Below are 21,732 nucleotides of genomic sequence, written 5' to 3'. Positions count from 1 at the left end.
AAATAACTGTTGGGGATGTTGAAATGCCTATAGTTATCCTTGGGGACCCAGCCTACCCCTTAATGCCATGGCTCATGAAGCCATATACAGGCAGTCTGGACAGTAGTCAGGAGCTGTTCAACTACAGGCTGAGCAAGCACAGAATGGTGGTAGAATGTGCATTTGGATGTTTAAAAGCGTGCTGGTGTAGTTTACTGACTCAGTTAGACCTCAGCAAAACCAATATTCCAACTGTTATTACTGCTTGCTGTGCGCTTCACAATATCTGTGAGAGTAAGGGGGAGACGTTTATGGTGGGGTGGGAGGTTGAGGCAAATCGCCTGGCCACTGGTTACGCACAGCCAGACACCAGGGTGGTTAGAAGAGCACAGGAGGGCGTGGTGCACATCAGAGAAGCTTTGAAAACCAGTTTCATGACTGGCCAGGCTATGGTGTGAAAGTTCTGTTTGTTTCTCCTTGATGAAACCCCCCACCCCTTGTTTCGCTCTACTTCCCTGTAAGCTAACCACCCTCTCCTCCTCCCTTTGATCACTGCTTGCAGAGGCAATAGTCATTGTTGCTTCACATTCATGCATTCTTTATTAATTCATCACACAAATAGGGGGATAACTACCAAGGTAGCCCAGGAGGGGTGGTGGAGGAGGGAAGGAAAATGCCACACAGCACTTCAAAAGTTTAAAACTTTAAAACTTATTGAATGCCAGCCTTCTGCTGCTTGGGCAATCCTCTCGGGTGGAGTGGCTGGGTGGCCGGAGGTCCCCCCACCACATTCTTGGGCGTCTGGGTGAGGAGGCTATGGAACTTGGGGGAGGAGAGCAGTTGGTTACACAGGGGCTGTAGCGGCGGTCTGTGCTCCAGCTGCCTTTTCTGCAGCTCAACCATATGCTGGAGCATATTCGTTTGATCCTCCAGCAGCCTCAGCATTGAATCCTGCCTCCTCTCATCACGCTGCTGCCACCTTTCAGCTTCAGCCCTCTCTTTAACCCGCCACTTACTTTCTTCAGCCTGCCACCTCTCCTCCCGGTCATTTTGTGCTTTCCTGCACTCTGACATTGTCTGCCTCCACACATTCGTCTGTGCTCCGTCAGTGTGGGAGGACAGCATGAGTTCAGAGAATATTTCATCACGAGTGCGTTTTTTTCGCCTTCTAATCTTCGCTAGCCTCTGGGAAGGAGAAGATCCTGTGATCCTTGAAACACATGCAGCTGGTGGAGAAAAAAAAGGGACAGTGGTATTTAAAAAGACACATTTTATAGAACAATGGGTACACTCTTTCACGGTAAACCTTGCTGTTAACATTACATACATAGCACACGTGCTTTCATTCCAAGGTCGCATTTTGCCTCCCCACCACGTGCCTAGCCCCTCCCCGTGGCTAACAGCAGGGAACATTTCTGTTCAGCTACAGGCAAACAGCCCAGCAGGAATGGGCACCTCTGAATGTCCCCTTAAGAAAAGCACCCTATTTCAACCAGGTGACCATGAATGATATCACTCTCCTGAGGATAACACAGAGAGATAAAGAACGGATGTTGTTTGAACACCAGCAAACATACACTGCAATGCTTTGATCTACAATGATTCCCAAGTACATGCTACTGGCCTGGAGTGGTAAAGTGTCCTACCTTGGTGGACGGAATAAGGCTGCCCTCCCCAGAAACCTTTTGCAAAGGCTTTGGGAGTACATCCAGGAGAGCCACGAATGCCAGGGCAAATTAATCCTTTCACATGCTTGCTTTTAAACCATGTATAGTATTTTAAAAGGTACACTCACTAGAGGTCCCTTCTCCACCTGCCGGGTCCAGGAGGCAGCCTTGGGTGGGTTCGGGGGGTACTGGCTCCAGGTCCAGGGTGAGAAACAGTTCCTGGCTGTCGGGAAAACTGGTTTCTCTGCTTGCTTGCTGTGAGCTAGCTACAACCTCCTCATCATCATCATCTTCCTCATCCCCAAAACCTGCTTCCGTGTTGCCTCCATCTCCATTGAAGGAGCCAAACAACATGGCTGGGGTAGTGGTGGATGAACCCCCTAAAATGGCATGCAGCTCATCATAGAAGCAGCATGTTTGGGGCTCTGACCCAGAGTGGCCGTTTGCCTCTCTGGTTTTCTGGTAGGCTTGCCTCTGCTCCTTAAGTTTCATGTGGCACTGCTTCAGGTCCCTGTTATGGCCGCTGTCCTTCATGCCCTGGGAGATTTTGACAAATGTTTTGGCATTTCAAAAACTGGAACGTAGTTCTGATAGCACGGACTCCTCTCCCCATATAGCAATCAGTCCAGTTCGGTCAGTTCGGTCCATGCTGGAGCTCTTTTGCGATTCTGAGACTCCATCATGGTCACTTCTGCTGATGAGCTCTGCATTGTCACCTGCAGCTTGCCACGCTGGCCAAAGAGGAAATGAGATTCAAAAGTTCGCAGTTCTTTTCCTGTCTACCTGGCCAGTGCATCTGAGTTGAGAGTGCTGTCCAGAGCGGTCACAATGGAGCACTCTGGGATAGCTCCTGGAGGCCAATATCGTCTAATTGTGTCCACAGGACCCCAGATTCAACCCGGCTAGGCCAATTTCAGTGCTAATCCCCTGGTCGGGGGTGGAGTAAGGAAATTGATTTTAAGAGCCCTTTAAGTCGAAAAAAAGGGCTTCGTCGTGTGGATGGGTGCAGGGTTAAATCGATTTAACACTGCTAAATTCGACCTCAACTCCTAGTGTAGACCAAGGTTAAGATAAATCCCAGTCTCTCTATGTTATTGACTTTGCCCATTTCCTTTTGTTTCATTTGCTCCCACCATTCCCTTTTCCCACCAGTGCTTCACTTTTATCTCAAGTAAAGCAAGTCTGCCATCTAATTAATTGATTGGCCTCCACTTGAAGCAAAATTCAACTTACTCTCTATTAGAGCTATGAAAAGGATAGAAATTCTGCTTTGTGAAGGATTTTGACATTTCAGCATTTATCTTCATTCTGATCAGGAATGAAACCCAAACATTTAGAAATTCTCCTAGAAAGAAAATTAAAAAAAAAAAAAAGAGTCTGCATCAATCACAATGTTAATTAAAAAAAAAAAAGAGTCTGCATCAATCACAATGTTCCATTTTGATAAAAATGGATAGTTTGTTTCAATTTTGCCTTTATTTTAGAACAATCATTTCAACTTGAAAAATTTGAAACATTTGCTCCAGAAGTGTCAAAACAGGGTGCTTTTACATTGTTGGACTTCCTTGGTGTTTCTCTAACAAAATTTTGGCAAAAAACAATTTTTCAAAGCATTTTGGTGAAGATACTTTCTCCAGTGGAAAATGGTTCCATCCGTTTTTCTGACCATCTTTACTGAGACAATTTATTGGTAATTGTACTTCATATCAGGGAGTTTCTACTCTAACGTTGTTAATGAGGGTGTGCGTGTGAGAGACAGACTATCAATTATACATGGGAGCTTTGACAAAGCACCTATTACAATATGTTTACTTTTTATTTTGCATTAAATCTACATACGAAACTTCAGAAAAATGTATACAGGATATTATTTATTACAGGGACAAAATGTGAGGTCCTTTCTCTCATTGATCACAACGGAAATTTGCCTGAATAAGCACAGAGTAAAAACTGGATCTCAAGAGCTGGCCCAACATTGTTTTCTGTTTTTTATACTACTACATGCGTGCTTTACAGACAAATGGAATGACTGGTCCTTGCTGCAAAGACAGATCACAAGGAATTCCATCCAGGATCCATTGTGTCCCCTATCTATAGACACCTGATGCCATCTACATCCATTCATGCAATTGCTAGGGGCCAGCAAAAATTCATTGCGTTTTTTAATCTTTCTTGATCTTTCATATTGAGATTCCCAAACTTAAGCACTTCCACACAAAGTAAAGAGGCAGACTGATTGGTGGTATGTTCACAATATAGAACCTAGACTGGACCTGCAAACTCTTATTCAAATAAGTAATCCCAATTCACATGGGGCTCAGTCCTAGGACATGCTGAGGTCCTGACTCTTTCAGAAGAGAATGGAAGTTGAAGGCTCTCACAATGTCAAAAGACTGCACAGCATCTTGCAGGACTGAGCCCCTAGAATGAAACCCTGCTCATTCTATTCACGCAGTCCCATTGTGCCTGTTACCGCTTTGAGGCACTGAGAATGTTATTGCCCTCAGTGGAAGCAGAAGCAGGTGAATAATTGACTGTGTTGGGACTACTTACGTGAGGTGAGCAGGATTTGTCCCACAACTAGTCCCAGTAACTTCAGTGGGATTTCTCGCCTAAGTAAGGATAACACACATGTAACGCGCAGGGTTGTAATTTTTATAGGATTCAGGTTAAAGAACATACATATCAAACAAACATCATTTCACTGGTGATATAATTCCACAGTCAGCATATGAAATATTTTACTTGTCTCCTTAGCAATTATTGATGAATGGAACAAAGCTGCAGGTGAACACAAAGGACTGGCTGTTCGTATTTCTGCCCTGCCAGCATGCCAGATTGTATAGTAAGCAAGTCATTGTGCCTGGAACTAGACCAACAGAATGCTGACTGATAGGTATTTGGGAAGTGAATTCCTGAAAATGAAAATAAGCTGTCACTGATTCGTGACCTGTTCTATTAATTACAATGTGATGTCTTTCTTCTCTAGCTGAATGCAGAGGACTGAATAAGAGATTTATTCAGGCAATATGGGTTTGATCATTTGAGGTGCTGAGCACCTGGAAAGATCAGGCACCTTGTGAAGTGTATGTTTGGGGGACTGACTGCAGGATAAAAGGACCATCTCCCACAATCAACTGTTTGATTGCAGGAGGTCAGAGCTAAATAACTTTGGCTGAATTTTTTTAAAGGGCTGTATAATTTTATGAGCAGTTTATAATATAGGTGGATGTTAAAAACAGTCACATCTCATGATTCAGGTTGATTGATGCCAGTATCAAGGAGGACATTTCTTCCTCACACATAGCCTGGCACAAGTGGCCTCATTCACTACGGTGGCTTTTCATTTTCTTCTGAAGCACAAGGTACTCGTTTGAATGGGCTACCAGTCTACAACACTAAGCTCACCTTCATGCTTCAATGGAATTGCAGAGCTGTGTTTTTCTTCCCTCTTGTCTAGCTTGCTAAGTTTTTCTACATCACTCATGAGCATAGAATCTCAGCAATGAACTTACCTAGTTTTCCTAGAGCTCATCCTTTCCATTCATCAAAGGCTGCTTCTGAATACAGAAAGTCTTTCATTGCCTGTCGCTTGTGGCGCTGGCATGGCCTGGTGCTGCTATAATAGTGTTTCCCATTTGTGTGTTAAGACTCACTCTTTTTTTACTGCCACCTTCAGCACTAAGACTAGGGAATATGCAAAGCTCAGAACATAGGTTATAAGTTGTGAGATCAATTGTGCCTGATAGCAACAGTCTTGCATTGGGAACGGTGCAGAGATGCACCGGTGCAGGTGAAATTCCAGGGGAATCCTCAGAGTTCCCAAGCACGTAATGGGAGCATGCTCTGCTGATACCATGGAGAGGGTATGGATCCATAGGCCTGCCTCCTCCTGGCTTGCTCCTCCCAGGCAATAGGATGGAGCAGTTCTTGTGGAGGTACTGGGTACAATTTTGCAGAAGCATCTTTTCTAATAAATATTTAGTTCTCATTAAAGATGCTGGCTCCACAGTTTAGAAGACTGACAGCTGCTATTCAACCACTGTAAAAGGATAGCACAGGCAATGTCACCATAAGCTTTCCCACACTGACCTGTCAATGCACCTTCCTCCTTACCAGAGACCATCTCTTAGGGTAACATTGGCTTTGTCTTCACTAACTAGTTAACCTGTGTTTTCACTTAACTGTTGCCCCAACTTTACCCAGCCCTGGACCTCACTGCTGAGATTGTCAGAAATGAATGTCACTTAATGCAAGCTCTGGTGATCTTATGATGTGGACACTTGTCTGCCAGGAACTGGACCATCAAAATTATTTTGTACAGGTCACTGAACAGCCAACAGATAGTGACTATAACTCACTGCTATCGAGCTGGCCTGTATTCAATGAGACAATGTAGCAGCAAAAGACTTCCTTTCACCATGTCACTGCCAACCACCACAAAGCGTGCTTTACAAAACAGAGTAGGCAGTGTTCCTGAGGACAATGCAATCTGAAAGACACAGGACAATGGCTGGGACAACCCTTTAATTAATGAACAGTGTGGTGAGGAAAAACCTGGAAGAGGTTACTCACCTTGTGCAGAAACTGAGGTTCTTTGAGATGCGTGTCCCTATGAGTGCTTCATTGTTGGTGACTAGAAAGCAGTGCCCCAGTCAGAAGGCTGGGGCTTCGGGGCAGTATTTACTGCATATGATAGGACAGTATGTCCTAGGAGAATGTCTGCTATGGCATTGTGAGTAATAGCATAGTGACAGGCAAAAGTGTCTGTTGGTGTTCATGTGGCAGCTTTGCAAATGTCAGCAATGGGAACAATATTGAGAAAAGCAATGGAGGTGGAAAGCGAACAGGTGGAATGTGCTCTGATTGCAGTAGGAGGTTGTCTATTGTGTAGTTCATAGGAGAAATGTATACATTGTGAGATCCAAAAGGTGCAGTTTAGAGATGGCTGCACTCCGGGATCTTTCAGTCATTGAAAGGAATAAATGTGGTGATTTTGGAAAGGTTTAGTTCTGTCCAAGTAAAAAGCTAATGCTCGTCTAGGGTGTGCAGAGCTCCCTCCTGTTGGTTGCGGCGAGGTTTTGGAAAAAAGAAAGGAAGGTGAATTGGTTGATTGAGATGGAAAGATGATGGAACCTTGGGTAAAAATCTTGGATGTGGGTGCAGTGTAACTTTGGCTTTGTGAAATTATGTATGGGAGATATGCCATAAGGGCTGCAATTTCGCCGACTGTCAGGCTGAGGTAATGCCGACAAGAAAGGCAGTTTTAATTGATAAATGAATAAAAGATCATGTTGCCATTGGTTCAGATGGAGATCTAGTCAGAGAACGTAGGACAAGGCCAGGGTCGGGTCTCGTATGTGGGGATAAAGATTTTGGAGACCCTTCAGAAAACATTTTGTGAGTGGGTGCGTGAAGATGGAATGGTCGTCTACGTGGGGAAAATGCACTGGAATGGAGGTGGTGGGTAGTCTTGATCGTTTAAGGTGTAATATGTAGTCCAGGATAAGTGGTAGTGGGAGCATGGATTGCGATTGGATGGGAGGCATACCAGTATTGGAATCTGGACCATTTCTGAAGGTAAGTGAGTCTAATCGTGTTGCACCTGCTATTCAGAAGTATCTGTTTAACTGCATCTGAACAGGTTATTTCCAAATCCTGGAGCCATGGAGGACCCAGGCTTTGAGTTGGAGCATTTGTGGATTGGGGTGGAGGACGCGCTTTGCATCCTGTGAAAGGCGCCATGGCATTGGATGGAGAGAGATCGGTCAACATACCATCATGCAAAGGAGGTAAGTATAACAGAACTGACGTTGCCATGTTGAAGCTATAAGGATGACATGAACTCAGTCCTCCTGTATCTTGCGGAGTACTCAGAACAGAAGGGTGAAGGGAGGGAAGGCATACGGTAGTGGGGCATCCCATGTGGTGAGGAATGCATCTCCCAGGAATTCATGTCCCAGTCTCTCTGTCGAGCAGAACTGAAAGCAGCAGGCATTTTGTGGAGTAGCAAAAAGATCTACAATGGGGAATCCCCAGTGATTCAAGATGAGCCGAAGGATTCACATATCCAGTTCCCACTCACAGTTGTGGGAGAATCTACTGCTTAATGAGCCCGCAGTGGTGTTTTGGTGTCCAGGGAGTTATACGGCTGAGATAGTGATGTGTTGGATACATCAGTTCCATAATTTCAGTGCCTCTGAGCATGAAGGAATGGGACCTTGCCCCGCCTTGTCTGTTGATATAAAATATGCAGGCAATATTGTCTGTCATGCCTCTGATGATGTGATGTTCCAGTAGTGGGAGGAAATTATGGCAGGCATTGCGGACCACTTGGAGATTGTGGACCACTAGGAGATTGAGGTGTAGGGTGGATTTGTTAAGGACCATCTGCCCTGCACTGTATGATTGTGAAGGTGTGTTCCCCAACTGATTTAGGAGAGGCATCGGTTGTGAGAATGATTGTCAGTTCCAGCTGAAGGAAAGGAACCCTGACACACAGACATTCTTGGGCTGTGTCCACCATAGTAGTGAGTCCTTGACCCTCATTGGCTTGGATACAATTTTGTGGAGGCTGTATTTGTGTGGGACATATACTGTAAGGAACCATGCCTGAAAACATCACATGTGTAACTATGCATGCTTTACACAATCATGGCTGCTGCCATGTGGCCTAGTAGCTGGAGACACATTCTGGCAGAGATCTGGGGGCAGGCTTATACCATGGATACAAGATCCTCTATAGTCAAGAATCTGTGAGGTGGAAGGCAGGCCCTAGCTTGTATGGCATCTAGTTGTGGGTCGATGAACTCTAGGCGTTGTATTCGTGCTAAAGAAGACGTGTCCATATTCATGTGGAGGTCTAGGTTCATGAAAAGGTCCACTGTCAACCGGCCAGTGTGAAGAGAGTCAGCTTCAGATGAGGCCTTGAGGAGACAGTCATCTAAGTATGGAAAGATGACGATGCCTTGTTTCTTGAGGTAGGCAGCGACCACCACAAGGACTTTGGAGAGTACATGTGGGGCTGTCAACAGTCTGAAAGGCAGTACCTTGTACTGATAGTGATCAGCACCCATGGTGAACCAGAGAAACCATCTGTGGGCAGGGTGTATTTTGATATGGAAATACATGTTTTGGAGATTGAGAGCTGTGAACCAGTCCCCCTGTTTCAGTGCTGGGATAATGGTGGAGAGGGTAACCGTCTTGAAGAGTTGCAGTTTGATTAACTTGTTTACATTTTGAAGGTTCAGGAGGGGTTGCCAGCCACTGGATTTCTTCTGGATCAGAAAATAATGGGAGTAGAAATTCCATCCCCTGTGTTGGAAAGGGAATGGCTTGATGGTGCCCAATTGCAGAAGATGATTTATTTCTCCCCTCAGAACGGATTTGTGAGAGGGGTCCCTAAAGACAGACAGGGAGCAGGGGTGGCAGTGCAGAATAGATAGTCAGGGAAGGGTGCTCCATTCCCTTCCTATCTCTAGAACCCATTTTTCCGAGGAGATTAGTCTCCAAGGTGGAAGAAATTGAGCTAATCGGTTGCCAAACTGGTGGGATATTGAAGATGGTTCAAATGACTGGAAGAGGAGGAGACTTCTTGGGACTTTGACCATACCTTCAGAATTGTTGCTTGGCTGGGGGTGCATGAGAGGTAGCCCCTTGAGGAGCGAGCTGTCCATATTTGGCAGAGGGCCTTTGTCTTCGGCATTGGGTGTCATAGTGCCATTTAGGAGCGTACAGTGGTGGTTGGGATCATTGGGGGAGATACTTTCCCAGAGATCACTTGCTCAGCATTTAAACACCGGTGCCAAGGAGGAATCTTTAAGGGAGTGCAGGGAATTGGTGTAAAGGGAAGTGTGAAATGAGTGCGAGAAGCAGGAAATGAAGTGGAGGTGAAAACAAGGAGACTGAATTTGCGGCAGAAGACAGGAAGTCAGGGAAGGATTTCAAGGAGTCGGAAGCCAACATGGCCAAAGTGGTAGGAGAAGTTGACTTTACCATCAACCTTTTGGATAGACTTGAGGAGAGAGAGCATTCAAGCACTGAACAAGGGTTGTGGCTTCAGAGGTAAGAGGAAAGGGCGGATGAATGAGGAGTTAGGGCAGGTCTACACCACCACTTAAGTCGATCTAACTTACGTTACTCAGGGGTGTGAAAAAAGACACACACACCCCGAGTGACGCAAGTTACAGTGACCTAAACATTGTCCACACTAGCTCTATGTTGGCGGGAGATGCTCTCCCGTCAGCATAGAGTGTCTTCACCAGACGTGCTGCAGTTGCACCAATGTAGTGCTTCTAGTGTAGACCTGCCCTTAGATAAGGCGAAACTGAGGTTGCAAAAAATGTGAGATGGGGAGGTGGGACACTCTACATCCCAGGGGACCACGCTGTGACCCCCATATTCCTCATTTATATATAATTATGATATTTCATATAAAGCAGGCCCTGTGAGGTATCAGGTGAAAGGTTATGATCTGCTGAAAATCATTTTTCTATCTAAATATGTATATCATTAACGCATATGAAGTTATGAGAATGTGTCTTATGGTGGTCACTAAAATATGCTGTAGATATGTGAGGCACCCAGATACTAGCTCTCCAGAGACAATAACAAGGGAAGTAACCAACACCTGGGTGGGTGCTGAACAGACATCACCAGCTATTGTCCACCAGAGGAGTTAAAATTCAATGACTCACTCACAGGAGACACACTGGGGTATTGCTTCACCTTGGGATGCCGCAATGCCCACCAGACATGCTTAGACTTGTGTTCTCCAAGCACATGGACTAAGGGTATAAAATAGAACACAGGGGCCACATGCTGGGCCTTTCTCCTGCCCCCACCTATGCTGCAAGCATCAAGGACACTCAGAAGACTTCAACGGAGCAAACTGGCCCAGGTTTAAGCAACAAACCTGTATATTAAGGACTGCAATATCCAGTGGGGTGAGAAAAACTGTTTAATCTAGAGGTTTCCCAGTCTAATAGGGTTGAGAGTTTAGACTGTGTGCTTATATTTATTTTGGTAACCACTCAGACTTTTTGCCTATCACTTAAAATCTATCTTTTGTAGTCCATAAATTTGCTTAACTGTTTATCATTACCAGTTAGTTTGCCTAAAGTGTTTGGGAAGGGTGTTTGCTCAGGTTTACAAATGCTGGTATATATCCATTTTCCATTGATGAAGTGGTAGGCCAGTTAATAAATTTGCAGTGCTCATCTTGAACAGTGCAAGACAGTATATCCCAGAGGTACAAGGCTGGGAGCCATGGGGATTTGGCTGGTACCTCTCTCTGAGTGATTCATGAGTGGCTCTGGGAGCATTCATGCAATCTAGCTGGGTATGGGGCTCCATGTGCGGTTGTGCTGAGTGACAACAGTGCCCAGATGGGCTTGCTGCTTGTCACTAGCAAAGCATTGAGTGAGACAGCCTAGGCTGGAGAGTTAAGGGGGCACAGCGTGTGACATTACACTCATATTCTTTATGGAAATATGCTTATGATATGGACATGACATAACTGATGTCCTTTATGCAAGATGACTCATGTAAGGGATCATTGGAAAGGTTATGATTTATGGAATGTGTTTATCCAATTTGTATGCATGTATCATTTTTGTATCTGAAGCTGGGAATATTGACCATGTCTCTGTATTTCAAATGTGCTACGTTGGATGAGGCCAAACAATGTTAGTGGCTTATTGAAGAAATGCACACAAGCATAAGGCTTACCGCAGGAACTGAGTGTAATACAAACCTCTCAGAGATAGCGCTACACAATGGGAACTGTTGACCCAGGTCAGATAGCTCTGTACAATGGGAACTGTTTGACCCAGGTCACAGCAAAAAAGCTTTCCAGCAAGTGTAGGGGGGAAGATATAAAAGAGGGACAATGACAACATGGGGGTCCTCGCTCTCCCTACAACAACACACCTGAAAACACCTGAGAACAAAGACAACTGTGAGAAGTGATGGTCCCAGGCTAAGATCTTTAGCCTGTCTATGAAAACCTGGGAAAGCCAAGGCAACTTTTGCCTTAAGAATCTGTTAGCCTGTTTATCACTCAGGGTGAGAATTTGCTAATTTGTATCCTACCTATCTAGTGTGACAACCTCAGTTTGTGTGTTTTTTTTTCACTTAGTAGTCTGCTTTGTTCTGTTTGCTATCCCTTGAACCACTTAAAGTCTGCCTTCTATAGTTAATAAAATTTGTTTTGTTTATTATTAAACCCAGTTTATGTAATTTCTAACTGAGGGGGGACAAGAAGTCGTGCCTCTCTCTCTTCACATTGAGGAAGAAGGCAGAATTTTATGAGCGTGTCCTGTACAGATATTTCTATACAGTGCAAGACAATATTATTTTGGGTTTTATCTCCCAAAAGGGGTGTGCATGTGAGTGCTGGCGGAGCCCTCTCACATAGAGCTGACTTCAGTCTGTGGCTGCAGCTGTGAGTGTGTGTGTGTTGCAAGAGGCCGGAGAAACAGGAAGTTCAGCAAAACAGGGAGTGGGAACTGAGGCTGGTGGAGCAGGAGAGGCTCAGTGAAATCCCAGTATATCAGGTGGCATCCCAGAATGGGGGTCCAACCCATCACACAACGGTCCCACAGTCCCAGGTTACACCCTGGGGATACCATCAGGAGGATGGTGATTTTATCAGTGAAAGACAAAGGAAGTAGTGGGTTTGAAAAAAAGGGGACCAGCTCTGTTCTGGAGAGAATTTAGTCTGAGATAAGATATCTAGGAGAAGATGTCAGATTGAGAGAGAGAGCATGAGTGTGTGCTCTGGAGTGACAGAAGGAGAGAGGGACAAGTTGGGGGCTGCAAGGAAAGCTTCTCAACTTGTTGGCAATAAAGTAGTAACAGAAACCGTGGGAACGGACATAATCACCTAAGCTGTCCAGTCTCCCATACATTAAAATTGAGGTGTTTTTTAAACTACAATGCAATGGATGGAGAATTGGAGTGAGGAGCATAGGAGGAAGTCTCCAATCCCCCTTGCCTAATAGTAAAGTAGCTAGGTTTGACCATTTATTTCTAGTTATTAGTCAACAAATATATGCAGCCATATGCTCAGTGTTACATTATAGGCAACTGAAGAGCAAGTGAGGGCTGGGAAATCAACCTCATAATTTATACTGGCTACTGACCATCACTAGAAAGGTCAGTAGCAGATAGTTCATGGAGCACATTTTTTCAGTCCAAAATTTTAGACCAGTTCTAATCACTAAAGCACCATAAGCATTTATAAGGCCATATTGTCCTTTACACTGTTCTGGCAATGTAAAGGAACCTTAAAACTTTTACACCTCTTTTATATTTTTGGGGAAATTCACAAAGATAATGGGAACAATTTACTAAGCAGGCAGGCTGCTACATTCCGCTCTGCCTGAGGGGACAGAGCCCGCCCCATGCCTACCTCCTCAGAAACATCCCAAAGCCCTGCCCCTCCATGCTAAGTGTGTCACAATAGCGAGCGAGAGGAACAGAGTGTGTGTCTCTCTCACATGTACGACTATCCAGCCCCCATCTCCTCCTGGCGGTGATTTACATCTCTACCAGCTGCTCCAGGTGCCCAAACCGACCTGCCTGTACTGCCAGGAAGGGGAGTGTAACCGCTCTTGTGGCTTCCCTTTGCTTCCCCTTCATAAGTAATTTTTCTGCGGGGAAGCAAAGAAATCTGCAGGGGGACATGAATTCTGCGCATGCAGTGATGCAAAATTCACCCAGGAGTAATTGTTTTGAGGCTATAGTGACATCCGAAAGGATAGCCAGAAAGAAGAGATGAAGGCTTAGCTGTTTTGAGACCTGAAGAGCTCTGTGTATCTTGAAAACTTCTCTCTCTCACACACACACACACAAGTTGGTCTAATAAAAGTTATTACCTCACTTACCTTGTCTCTAGTATCCTGGGACCAACACAGCTACAACACTGAAAGCAAGACACAGAAGCTAGCAAAAAGCAGCAAGACATCCAGGCTGTGCATACCAGACAGCTCAAGCAAAGTAAAAAATACTCTGTTTACTGACAGCAGCGAACAAACATCTTAACAGAAGCTGGGAAAATAAGTTCTCTCTCTTACACAAGGAAAGCTGACAGTTGCACACAGTCAGACACCACTATAGAAACTGACATGCTAAATAGTGACTTATGTACTAGGTTTCTACACACACCCACATATTACATTCTGATGTTTAATGTTCACAAACGATTAGATACAACATGTATATTTATGGTTTGATAATCAGCTGTCATTAACAGATTAGTAAACAACATAATGTTCATGTTTAGGAGGACTATGCAAACTAAAGAGAAATTGCCAACTTCAAAGAACATTTTTCTCCACACTTAATGGGCTGGGGGTGGGGGTGGGGAGGAAGGAGGAGGAAATATTCTGTGTAAATTAATTATGAGAAATTGGCAATGCCTCCACTACTGTATAACTGTAATTATCTCATCTCGATGCGTGGGACTTTAGTCATGAACCCCCAGCTATTCACATCAATGAAAGTTAAAATATACATGGATGGGTATGTTCTTAACTCATTTTTACTTGTCCTCCTTTATCTGAACTGGGAAAACTTGTTCTTTTCACACAATGTTTTGCCAAGATAATCTGGCCCACTTCCCCCACTCTGCTCCTGTAAACAAAGTGTCTCTCAAACTTAATCTGGGGGGCAAAAGTGCTTCTCAGCATGGGAACCTCCAGTTAAAGTAAACTAGGCAGCTTGTTGAGTCAAATGTGGTTCACCTTTCAGTTTTCATACTTCTGTGCTAACATTCATTGAGGAAGGCTGGCAAAGACTAATAAAACAGATCCTAATCCTCATTGCTTTTAGAATAATATGGCTAATCATTTTAATGTTTCTATTGACTTAGAAGAGCTAGGTATTATGTAGTGCTTTCCATCAGTAGATCTCAAAACATTTTACGAAAAGGACAATAATGTGCCAGTTTCAAGGCAGGTGCTGGAAAGAATCCAAGAACAGACCTTACAAAACAGAGATTTAGAAGTGCTCACATTCGTCATTCTGTCAGGATGACCAGACACCAAAGGAGAAGCCCCACCTGCCTCTCTAGATGACTGGAACTATCGAGATGAGCTGAATGGGCAAGATGCAGCAAAATGATAATACCTCATTCACTGAAAATAGAAAAACTTCAAGAGCAAATCAGAGCCATTCTGGAATAGAATCCTTTATCTGGAAAGGCAGAGACCCAGTTTACTGGCCAAACAAGACCAAAGATATCTGAGACCTGGTGAGCAGATGTGATACATGTGGTGAAATACAAGCCAAACAGCAAGAAGAGACCATGAACTAACAGACCTTGGAGCAAAGTGGGAATGGACTTCTTCACTGCAAACCACTCATTACTGTCAATTATACAGAGTTCTGGGAACTACATGACCTGTCAGACACGACCACAGTGACCGACAGACAAAACAATGAAGCACTTCAGCCGGTGCAGTATCCCAAAACTCTAATTTCAGACAATGGACCTCAGTTTACTTGCAGTGAGTCTATGAAATTTACCTAGGAATGAGAAGACAGTCATATTGCATCAACACCTTACCAGACAGTCAAATGGCAAAGCTACATCAGCAGCTCAGTGTGCTCGATATCAAGACACATGCATACCTTTGCCTTAGCATTACTACAACCTGCCATGATGGAAGGAGTGGAATTTAAAAAAAGTAATACTCATGCCAAGGCCAAAGCCTACTATGACCAACAAGCTAAAGATCCCCCAGAATTACACCCTGGAGACACTGTCAAGATCAAATTATTTTCTCAGGACAAAATCATGTAACTTGCTTCTAAGTGCATGTGTTGAACAGTTAAAATTTTGTTCATATAACATAGAACTGGATGGGCACATATTTCACCAAAACCACAGAATTCATTCATCCCCTAAGAACAGGACAAATAGGGACATGGAGGATGGTGAAATATGCACTTCTGAGACTTGATCAGCAGGACATGAAAGGAACACAGGCCAATGAACAACCAACAGATATTGGAAAATGATCTCAAAACATCACTCCAGAGCAGAGGTGGGCAAACTACGGCCCGTGGGACCATCCTGCCTGGCCCCTGAGCTCCCAGCTGGGGAGGCTAGCCCCCAGCCCCTCCCCTTTTGTCCCCCTTCCCCCTCAGCCTCAACGCGCCATGCCACCAGTGCTCTGGCCCGCTGCTCCTCCTGGGCAGCGCGGGCGGTGTGGCTGGCTCCGGCCGGGCAGCACGGCTGTGAGCTCCTGCTGCTCTGAGCAGCATGGTAAGGGGGTGGTTGGGTAAGGGGCAGGGGTCCTGGGGGCAGTCAGAGGACAGGAAGTAGGGGGGGTTGGATAGGTGTGGGAGTCCCGGGGGAGCTGTCAGGGGGTGGGGGTGTGGATTGGGGTTGGGGCAGTCAGGGGACAGGGAGCAGGGGGGTTGGATGGGGGTGGGGTCCTGGGAGGTGGTTGGGCAGGGATGTGGATAGGGGTCGGGGCAGTCAGGAGCAAAGGGAGGTTGGATGGGGTGGAGGTTCTGGGAGGGGTCGGGGGCGAAATGGGGGGCTTGGATGGGGGCATGGGCCAGGCTGTTTGGGGAAGCACAGCCTTCCCTACCCGGCCCTCCATACAGTTTCGCAACCCAACTTGGCCCTTGGGCCAAAAAGTTTGCCCACCCCTGCTCTAGAGGAACCAAGTGGAAGGAAATCTGCTGTCATCCCAAGAAAGCCTCATACTTGCTCCAACATCAAACCATCTGCTCAGAGGAAAAAGAACTTAGTCCCCAAGCAAGTAGAGTTGGCAATAAAAATAAAAAGCTGGCATTAGGTAGTTTTATTTTATATATAACTACTCAAGGGAGTACAATAGAAGGGTAAATATGTAATCAGATTATAGCATTCATGTTTAATATTGCTATCTCAAATGTGAATGAAGGATGTTGAGAGATAGGCATTATAGTTCGATAGTACACTTATGTGTAGGGAAACATCTAATAATTTAGAGAACTCTATTTCAAGAAAGTGTTTGATAGGAGAAGATTGTGGAGGAAGGAATAAACCCTGAATGTTGCACTATCTTGGCTCTCTTTTCTTATGCTTGAATGCTGAGCAACCAGATCACATTCCTCTACAGAGCTTTGGAGATCTGTAGAGCATGTCCCACAACTCATTAAGGATTCATCAGTTCTGTAGTGACTATGCATTCCATTTGTTCCTGTTTGCTTCATCTGCCTTCCAGGACACTGCAATGCTGCAGAGTAACCAGCTCCCCTTGTCTTGCACTCTATTACAGAGCTTAAAAGGTTTGCACAGTTCTTGTCCCTTGCCCCACAACTCTTTGCCATGCACACATTGATTAAAGCATGATTGCTGTAAGACCAACAGACTTCCCAAACCAGATAGGGGGCCATCCAAACTTTAAAAACATTAATAAAAGAATTCGCCTTTTCATTGGGTATAGTTCTTTTATATATTTTGCTTAGTATGGGCATTAAATTTCAATATTATTTCATTGTATGTAAAATGTCTCAGGTGTTACAATTAAGCTGCTCTTTTAATTTAGAGGATCCCAAAATAGATAGATGCTGAGTTAAACTACTAGAGTCATTTTTAGGCACCTACAACTCAAATACAAGAGTAATTTTATTCCAACATGAAAAGCAAAATTCTAGAACACCCGGAAAAGTATCCACATTCTTAGCTGAAAATGCTTGCTCCATGCCAAAGGTCTAAGGTGTGGAATGGCATCTTGGTTGCAACAATAACTATGGACTTGATATTAAGTGGCTCCATAATCAGAGAAATATTTTAAATGACTTATAACTCAAATCCAGTTTGACCAATTTTCTTGCTATTCTGCAGTGAATCCATTGCTACAAACACACATACATCTAACTAAACAAGCCACACACCCCTGAAGAGGCAGGACTTGTATCCTAGTCCTACAGCTCCAAAGAGACAAGCTAAAGGAGGCTGTCCATGGTCAGTTATAAGAATGCCCGTATGTTCTCTCTAAACTACAATCTCTGCAAGAGGGCAACGTGGTGATTGTGAACAGGTGTTTGTCTGCATGTCACCTTGAATGGAGCAAGACCATCCCCTTATCTTCAACATTCCTGTGAGGGAAGTTCGTTCATCATAGAAATGTAGGGCTTGAAGGGACCTTAGAGGTCACCTAGTCCAGCTCCCTGCACTGAGGCAGGGCCAAGTATATCTAGACTATCCCTGACAGGTGTTTGTCTAACCTGTTCCTAAAAACCTCTACTGATGGGGATTCCACAACAGCCCTTGGAAGCCTATTCCAGTATTTAATTACCCTTACAGATAGAATATCTAACCGAAGTCTCCCTTGCTGCAGATTAAGCCAATTATTTCTTTTTCTACCTTCAGTGGAAAAGGAGAACAATTGATCACCATCCCCTTTCTAACAGTCTTCAGATACATTAAGGGCCGTTATCAGGTCCCCTCTCGGTCTTCTTTTCTCAAGACTAAATGTGCCTAGGTTGTTTTTTTAAAACTTGCCTCTTAGATCAGGTTTTCTAGGCCTTTTAGGATTTTTGTTGCTGTCCTCTGGACTCTCTTCAATTTCTCCACATCTGTCTTAAAGGATGGCACCCAGAACTGGACACAATACTCCAGCTGAGGCCTAACCAGTCCTGAGTTCACTGGGACTGCGATGGGGTAGTCTGCCGCTGAAGGCAATAGTGACCTGTGGCCAGCCCACTCCACCATCTGGCATGGCCCGTTAAGGGTTTGGGAGGGTCCAGTAGATAGAGACCTAAGGGTCCTGGGAATGAATGGCATTTGGGAAAGGAATCTTGACACTGTAGTTTTAAGGTCCTGAAGCCTTGCAGAGAAGGCAGGGCAAGGCTCCTCTCTCACCCAGCCAACTGGGAAGGAGTTGGAAGAAGGGAACCAGCATAAAGGCTATCTCCTCCCTCACAGCAGATAGACACTGTTTGCAGAAGGCTGACCTGCTGAACTCTCTGGAGTAGAAGGCTAACTGGAAAGGATGTTCACCTGAATGGAATTGACAAAAGCTTTGCAGCTGATTTAAATCACAACCCCAGCTCCAGGAAGAGGGCTGGAGGAGGAATTCCTGCTTGAAGGAGGGAAAAATCTGATTATCCTAAAGAAAGAACCCTGAGACAATTCCCAGCCCCAGAAGGAGGGCTGAGGGGGAACTCCTGTCAGGAGGATGTTGACTGTTCAAAAGGTGAAAGACAAAGGGTCCACTCACAATACAGCCCAGCTGCTGCAGAGGAAGGCTGGGAATGGTCTTTGAGAAGACACCTTCATAGCTGGTTAAGGAGAAGCTGTGAGGAATTACAGATCCAGACAGGGACAACAGAGCCCAGAGACCTGAGGAAGACAGGAGCAGCTCAAGTAAGTGGTGAAGGGATCAAAGAAACAGACTTTATCTATCTAAAACAGGGTCCGTTTGCTGGAACGCAGAGGAGAAAGTGGACCCAGGTTCTCCTACCTTTTCCCAGACCAAAAGGAAAGGTATGAGCACTAGATATGGAAGAGGCAGAGAACTGTGAGCCCCAGATGGGATTGAAGAACAGGTTTAAAAGGACATTTGTCTTTACAGTCTCATTTTTTAGACTCAGTGTTAACTCCAAAAGGGGAATGAACTAAGACATACCCTGGCCAAAGGGCTAGGCCATGTACAACAGCAGACCATCGTGGCACCAAAGTGACGAGCTACACTGAGAAAATCCCTGTATCACACCCAGAAACTAGAAGACACTCTACAGGTGAAAGGCGCAGCTACAGGAACATCTACCTCCTGTGACTTAGATATAACACTCCTGTTAATATACCACAGAATGATATTAGACTTTTGCAACTGTATCACATTGCTGACTCATTCAGTTTGTGATCCACTATAACCCCCAGATCCTTTTCAGCTGTACTACTGCCTAGCCAGTTATTCCCCAGTTTGTAACTGTGCATTTGACTTTTTTCCTCCTTCAGTGTAGTGCTTTGCACTTGTCTTTATTGAATTTCATTTTGTTAATTTCAGACCAATTCTCCAATTTGTCAAGGTAATTTTGCATTCTTATCCTGACCTCCGAAGTGCTTTCAACCCCTCCCAGCTTGTTGTCTTCCACAAGTTCTATAAGAATACTTGCCATTCCATTACCCAAGTCATTAGTAAAAATACTAATACTGGACCCAAGACAGAACCCTGTGGGACCCCACTAGATACATCCTCCCATTTTGATAGCAAACCATAACTACTCTTTGAGTATGGTCTGTCAGCCAGTTTTGCACCCACCTTATGGTAATTTCATCTAGACCATATCTTCCTAGTTTGCTTATGAGAATGTCATGTGACACTGTCATAAGCCTTACCAAAAAAACTCCCCCACAAGCCAAAAATCCCCAAGTTATAGTCTAAGTTCCCTGTAAGCTGCGCGGCCATGCAGCAGCCTATTTAGCGCCATGCAGGTGCTCAAAGAACCCACCCGGGGACTTGCTGGGCAAGGGGCGCCCCTCCCCTGGTCTCAAATCAGCCTGTGGCCCAGACCTGCCACAGCCGGATCAGGCCCAGGCATGGCACTAGTCCCCTATGAGTTCCCAAAGATAATTGCTAACAGTTCTAGGTTGCTTCAGCTAGTTCTTTAGTACCTTAGGGTGGATTTCATCAGGCACTGTCAAGCAGGCTGTCTACACGTAATGGCAGCGTGTAGCGTACATACACTGCACACAGCCCTAGCGTGGGTATAAATAGCAGTGTAGATGGCACTGCTTAGGTGAGTAAAGATATGCCAGCACCTTAGGTTATATACCTTACATGGCTCTCCACACACTCAAGCAGTACCTCCCATGTCTACTCTCCCATTTTTAGCAGTTTAATGTCCCACTGGCATTCCACTGCCAGAGCCTTTCCCTGCTGCCTCTCCCCTGCCGGAGTCCTTTCCTACCACATGTGGCTAAACATACCCTACATGCCACTGCCAGTGTAGACAAGGCCTAACTTATTTAAATAGTCTTTCAAATGTTCTGTCCCTGTTTTGGCTTGTGTTCCTTCCCCTTTGTTGTTAATATGATTTGCACTAAGTATCTGGTCACCATTAACCTTTTAAATGAAGACTGAAGCAAAATAGGCATTCAACACCTCAGTCTTCTTGATATTGCTTGTTATTACCTCTCCTTCCCCATTAAATAGAGAATCTGCACTTTCCTTAGTCTCTCTCTTGCTCCTAATTTATAGAACCTGTTCTTACTGCCTTTCATGTCCCTTGCTAGGTGTAACTCATTTTGTGCCTTAGCCTTTCTGATTTTGTCCCTACATGCTTGTGCTGTTCTTTTGTATTCTTCTTAGCAATTTGTCCATCTTTCTCTGGGATTCCTTTTTGATTTTCTGATAATTAACGAGCACCTAATGGAGCATATTGTCCTCTTATTATTATTCCTGTCTTTCCTTTGCATAGGGATAGTTCGTGGTTGCACCTTTAATGTTGTCTCTGAGAAACTGCCAGCTCTCCTGAACTCTTTTTACCCATAGATTTTCTTTCCATGAGACCACACCTACCAGTTTGGAGTTTGTTTAAAAAAAGAAGGAAAAAAAACAGGCTTTAAGTCCATTATCCTTATTCTGCTGCTCTCACTCTTTCCTTCCCTTAGAATCATGAAGTCTATCATTTCATGATGATTTTCACTCAGATTCCCTCTACCTTCAGATTAAGAACCAATTTCTCCCTATTGGTCAGAATCAAGTTTAAAATGTCTGTCCCCCGGTTACTACTTTCACCTTCTGAAAGAATCATAGAATCAAAGAATATCAGGGTTGGAAGAGACCTCAGGAGGTCATCTAGTCCAACCCCCTGCTCAAAGCAGGACCAATCCCCAACTAACTCATCCCAGCCAGGGCTTTATCAAGCCTGACCTTAAAAACCTCAAAGGAAGGTTGTTGTCCCCTGTTTTTCCAACAGATGTCTGGGTAGTTAAAGCTCTCCCTTTACTTACCAGATCTTATGTTTTGGATATTTATTCGTAGAAATCATCCACCTTGTGACAGAATGCTGGGAGCTAGCACCTATTGAATCCCGGGGACAGGCAGGTGGAAGCCCACCTGCAACTGAAAGCCCT

The 21,732-nt window shown here is 44.7% G+C and overlaps 1 protein-coding gene across 3 annotated transcripts in view; it reads right to left on the bottom strand.

Annotated features, from left to right (window-relative positions):
* Positions 1-560: 560 nt before the first annotated feature.
* LOC125639493 (uncharacterized) overlaps positions 561-21,732 on the bottom strand; it is an 84,214-nt gene continuing 63,042 nt past the window's right edge. Inside the window, exons 2-5 of one of the 3 annotated variants that reach the window (XM_048856715.2) lie at positions 4,200-4,258; positions 2,880-2,991; positions 1,775-2,377; positions 561-1,205 (exon numbers count right to left, since the gene is read on the bottom strand). In XM_048856715.2, the coding sequence (XP_048712672.2) occupies positions 691-1,205; positions 1,775-2,180 (921 nt within the window). In that variant the 5' untranslated portion in view covers positions 2,181-2,377; positions 2,880-2,991; positions 4,200-4,258 and the 3' untranslated portion in view covers positions 561-690. Of the gene's footprint in view, positions 1,206-1,774; positions 2,992-4,199; positions 4,259-21,732 lie in introns of all 3 variants that reach the window. The other 2 variants (XM_075131026.1, XM_048856716.2) reach the window with 2 other exon arrangements.

This window comes from Caretta caretta, chromosome 7, assembly GCF_965140235.1.
Source record: "Caretta caretta isolate rCarCar2 chromosome 7, rCarCar1.hap1, whole genome shotgun sequence".
In the NCBI taxonomy this organism is placed as follows: Eukaryota; Metazoa; Chordata; order Testudines; family Cheloniidae; genus Caretta; species Caretta caretta.
This window is presented reverse-complemented; position numbering and strand designations above follow the sequence as displayed.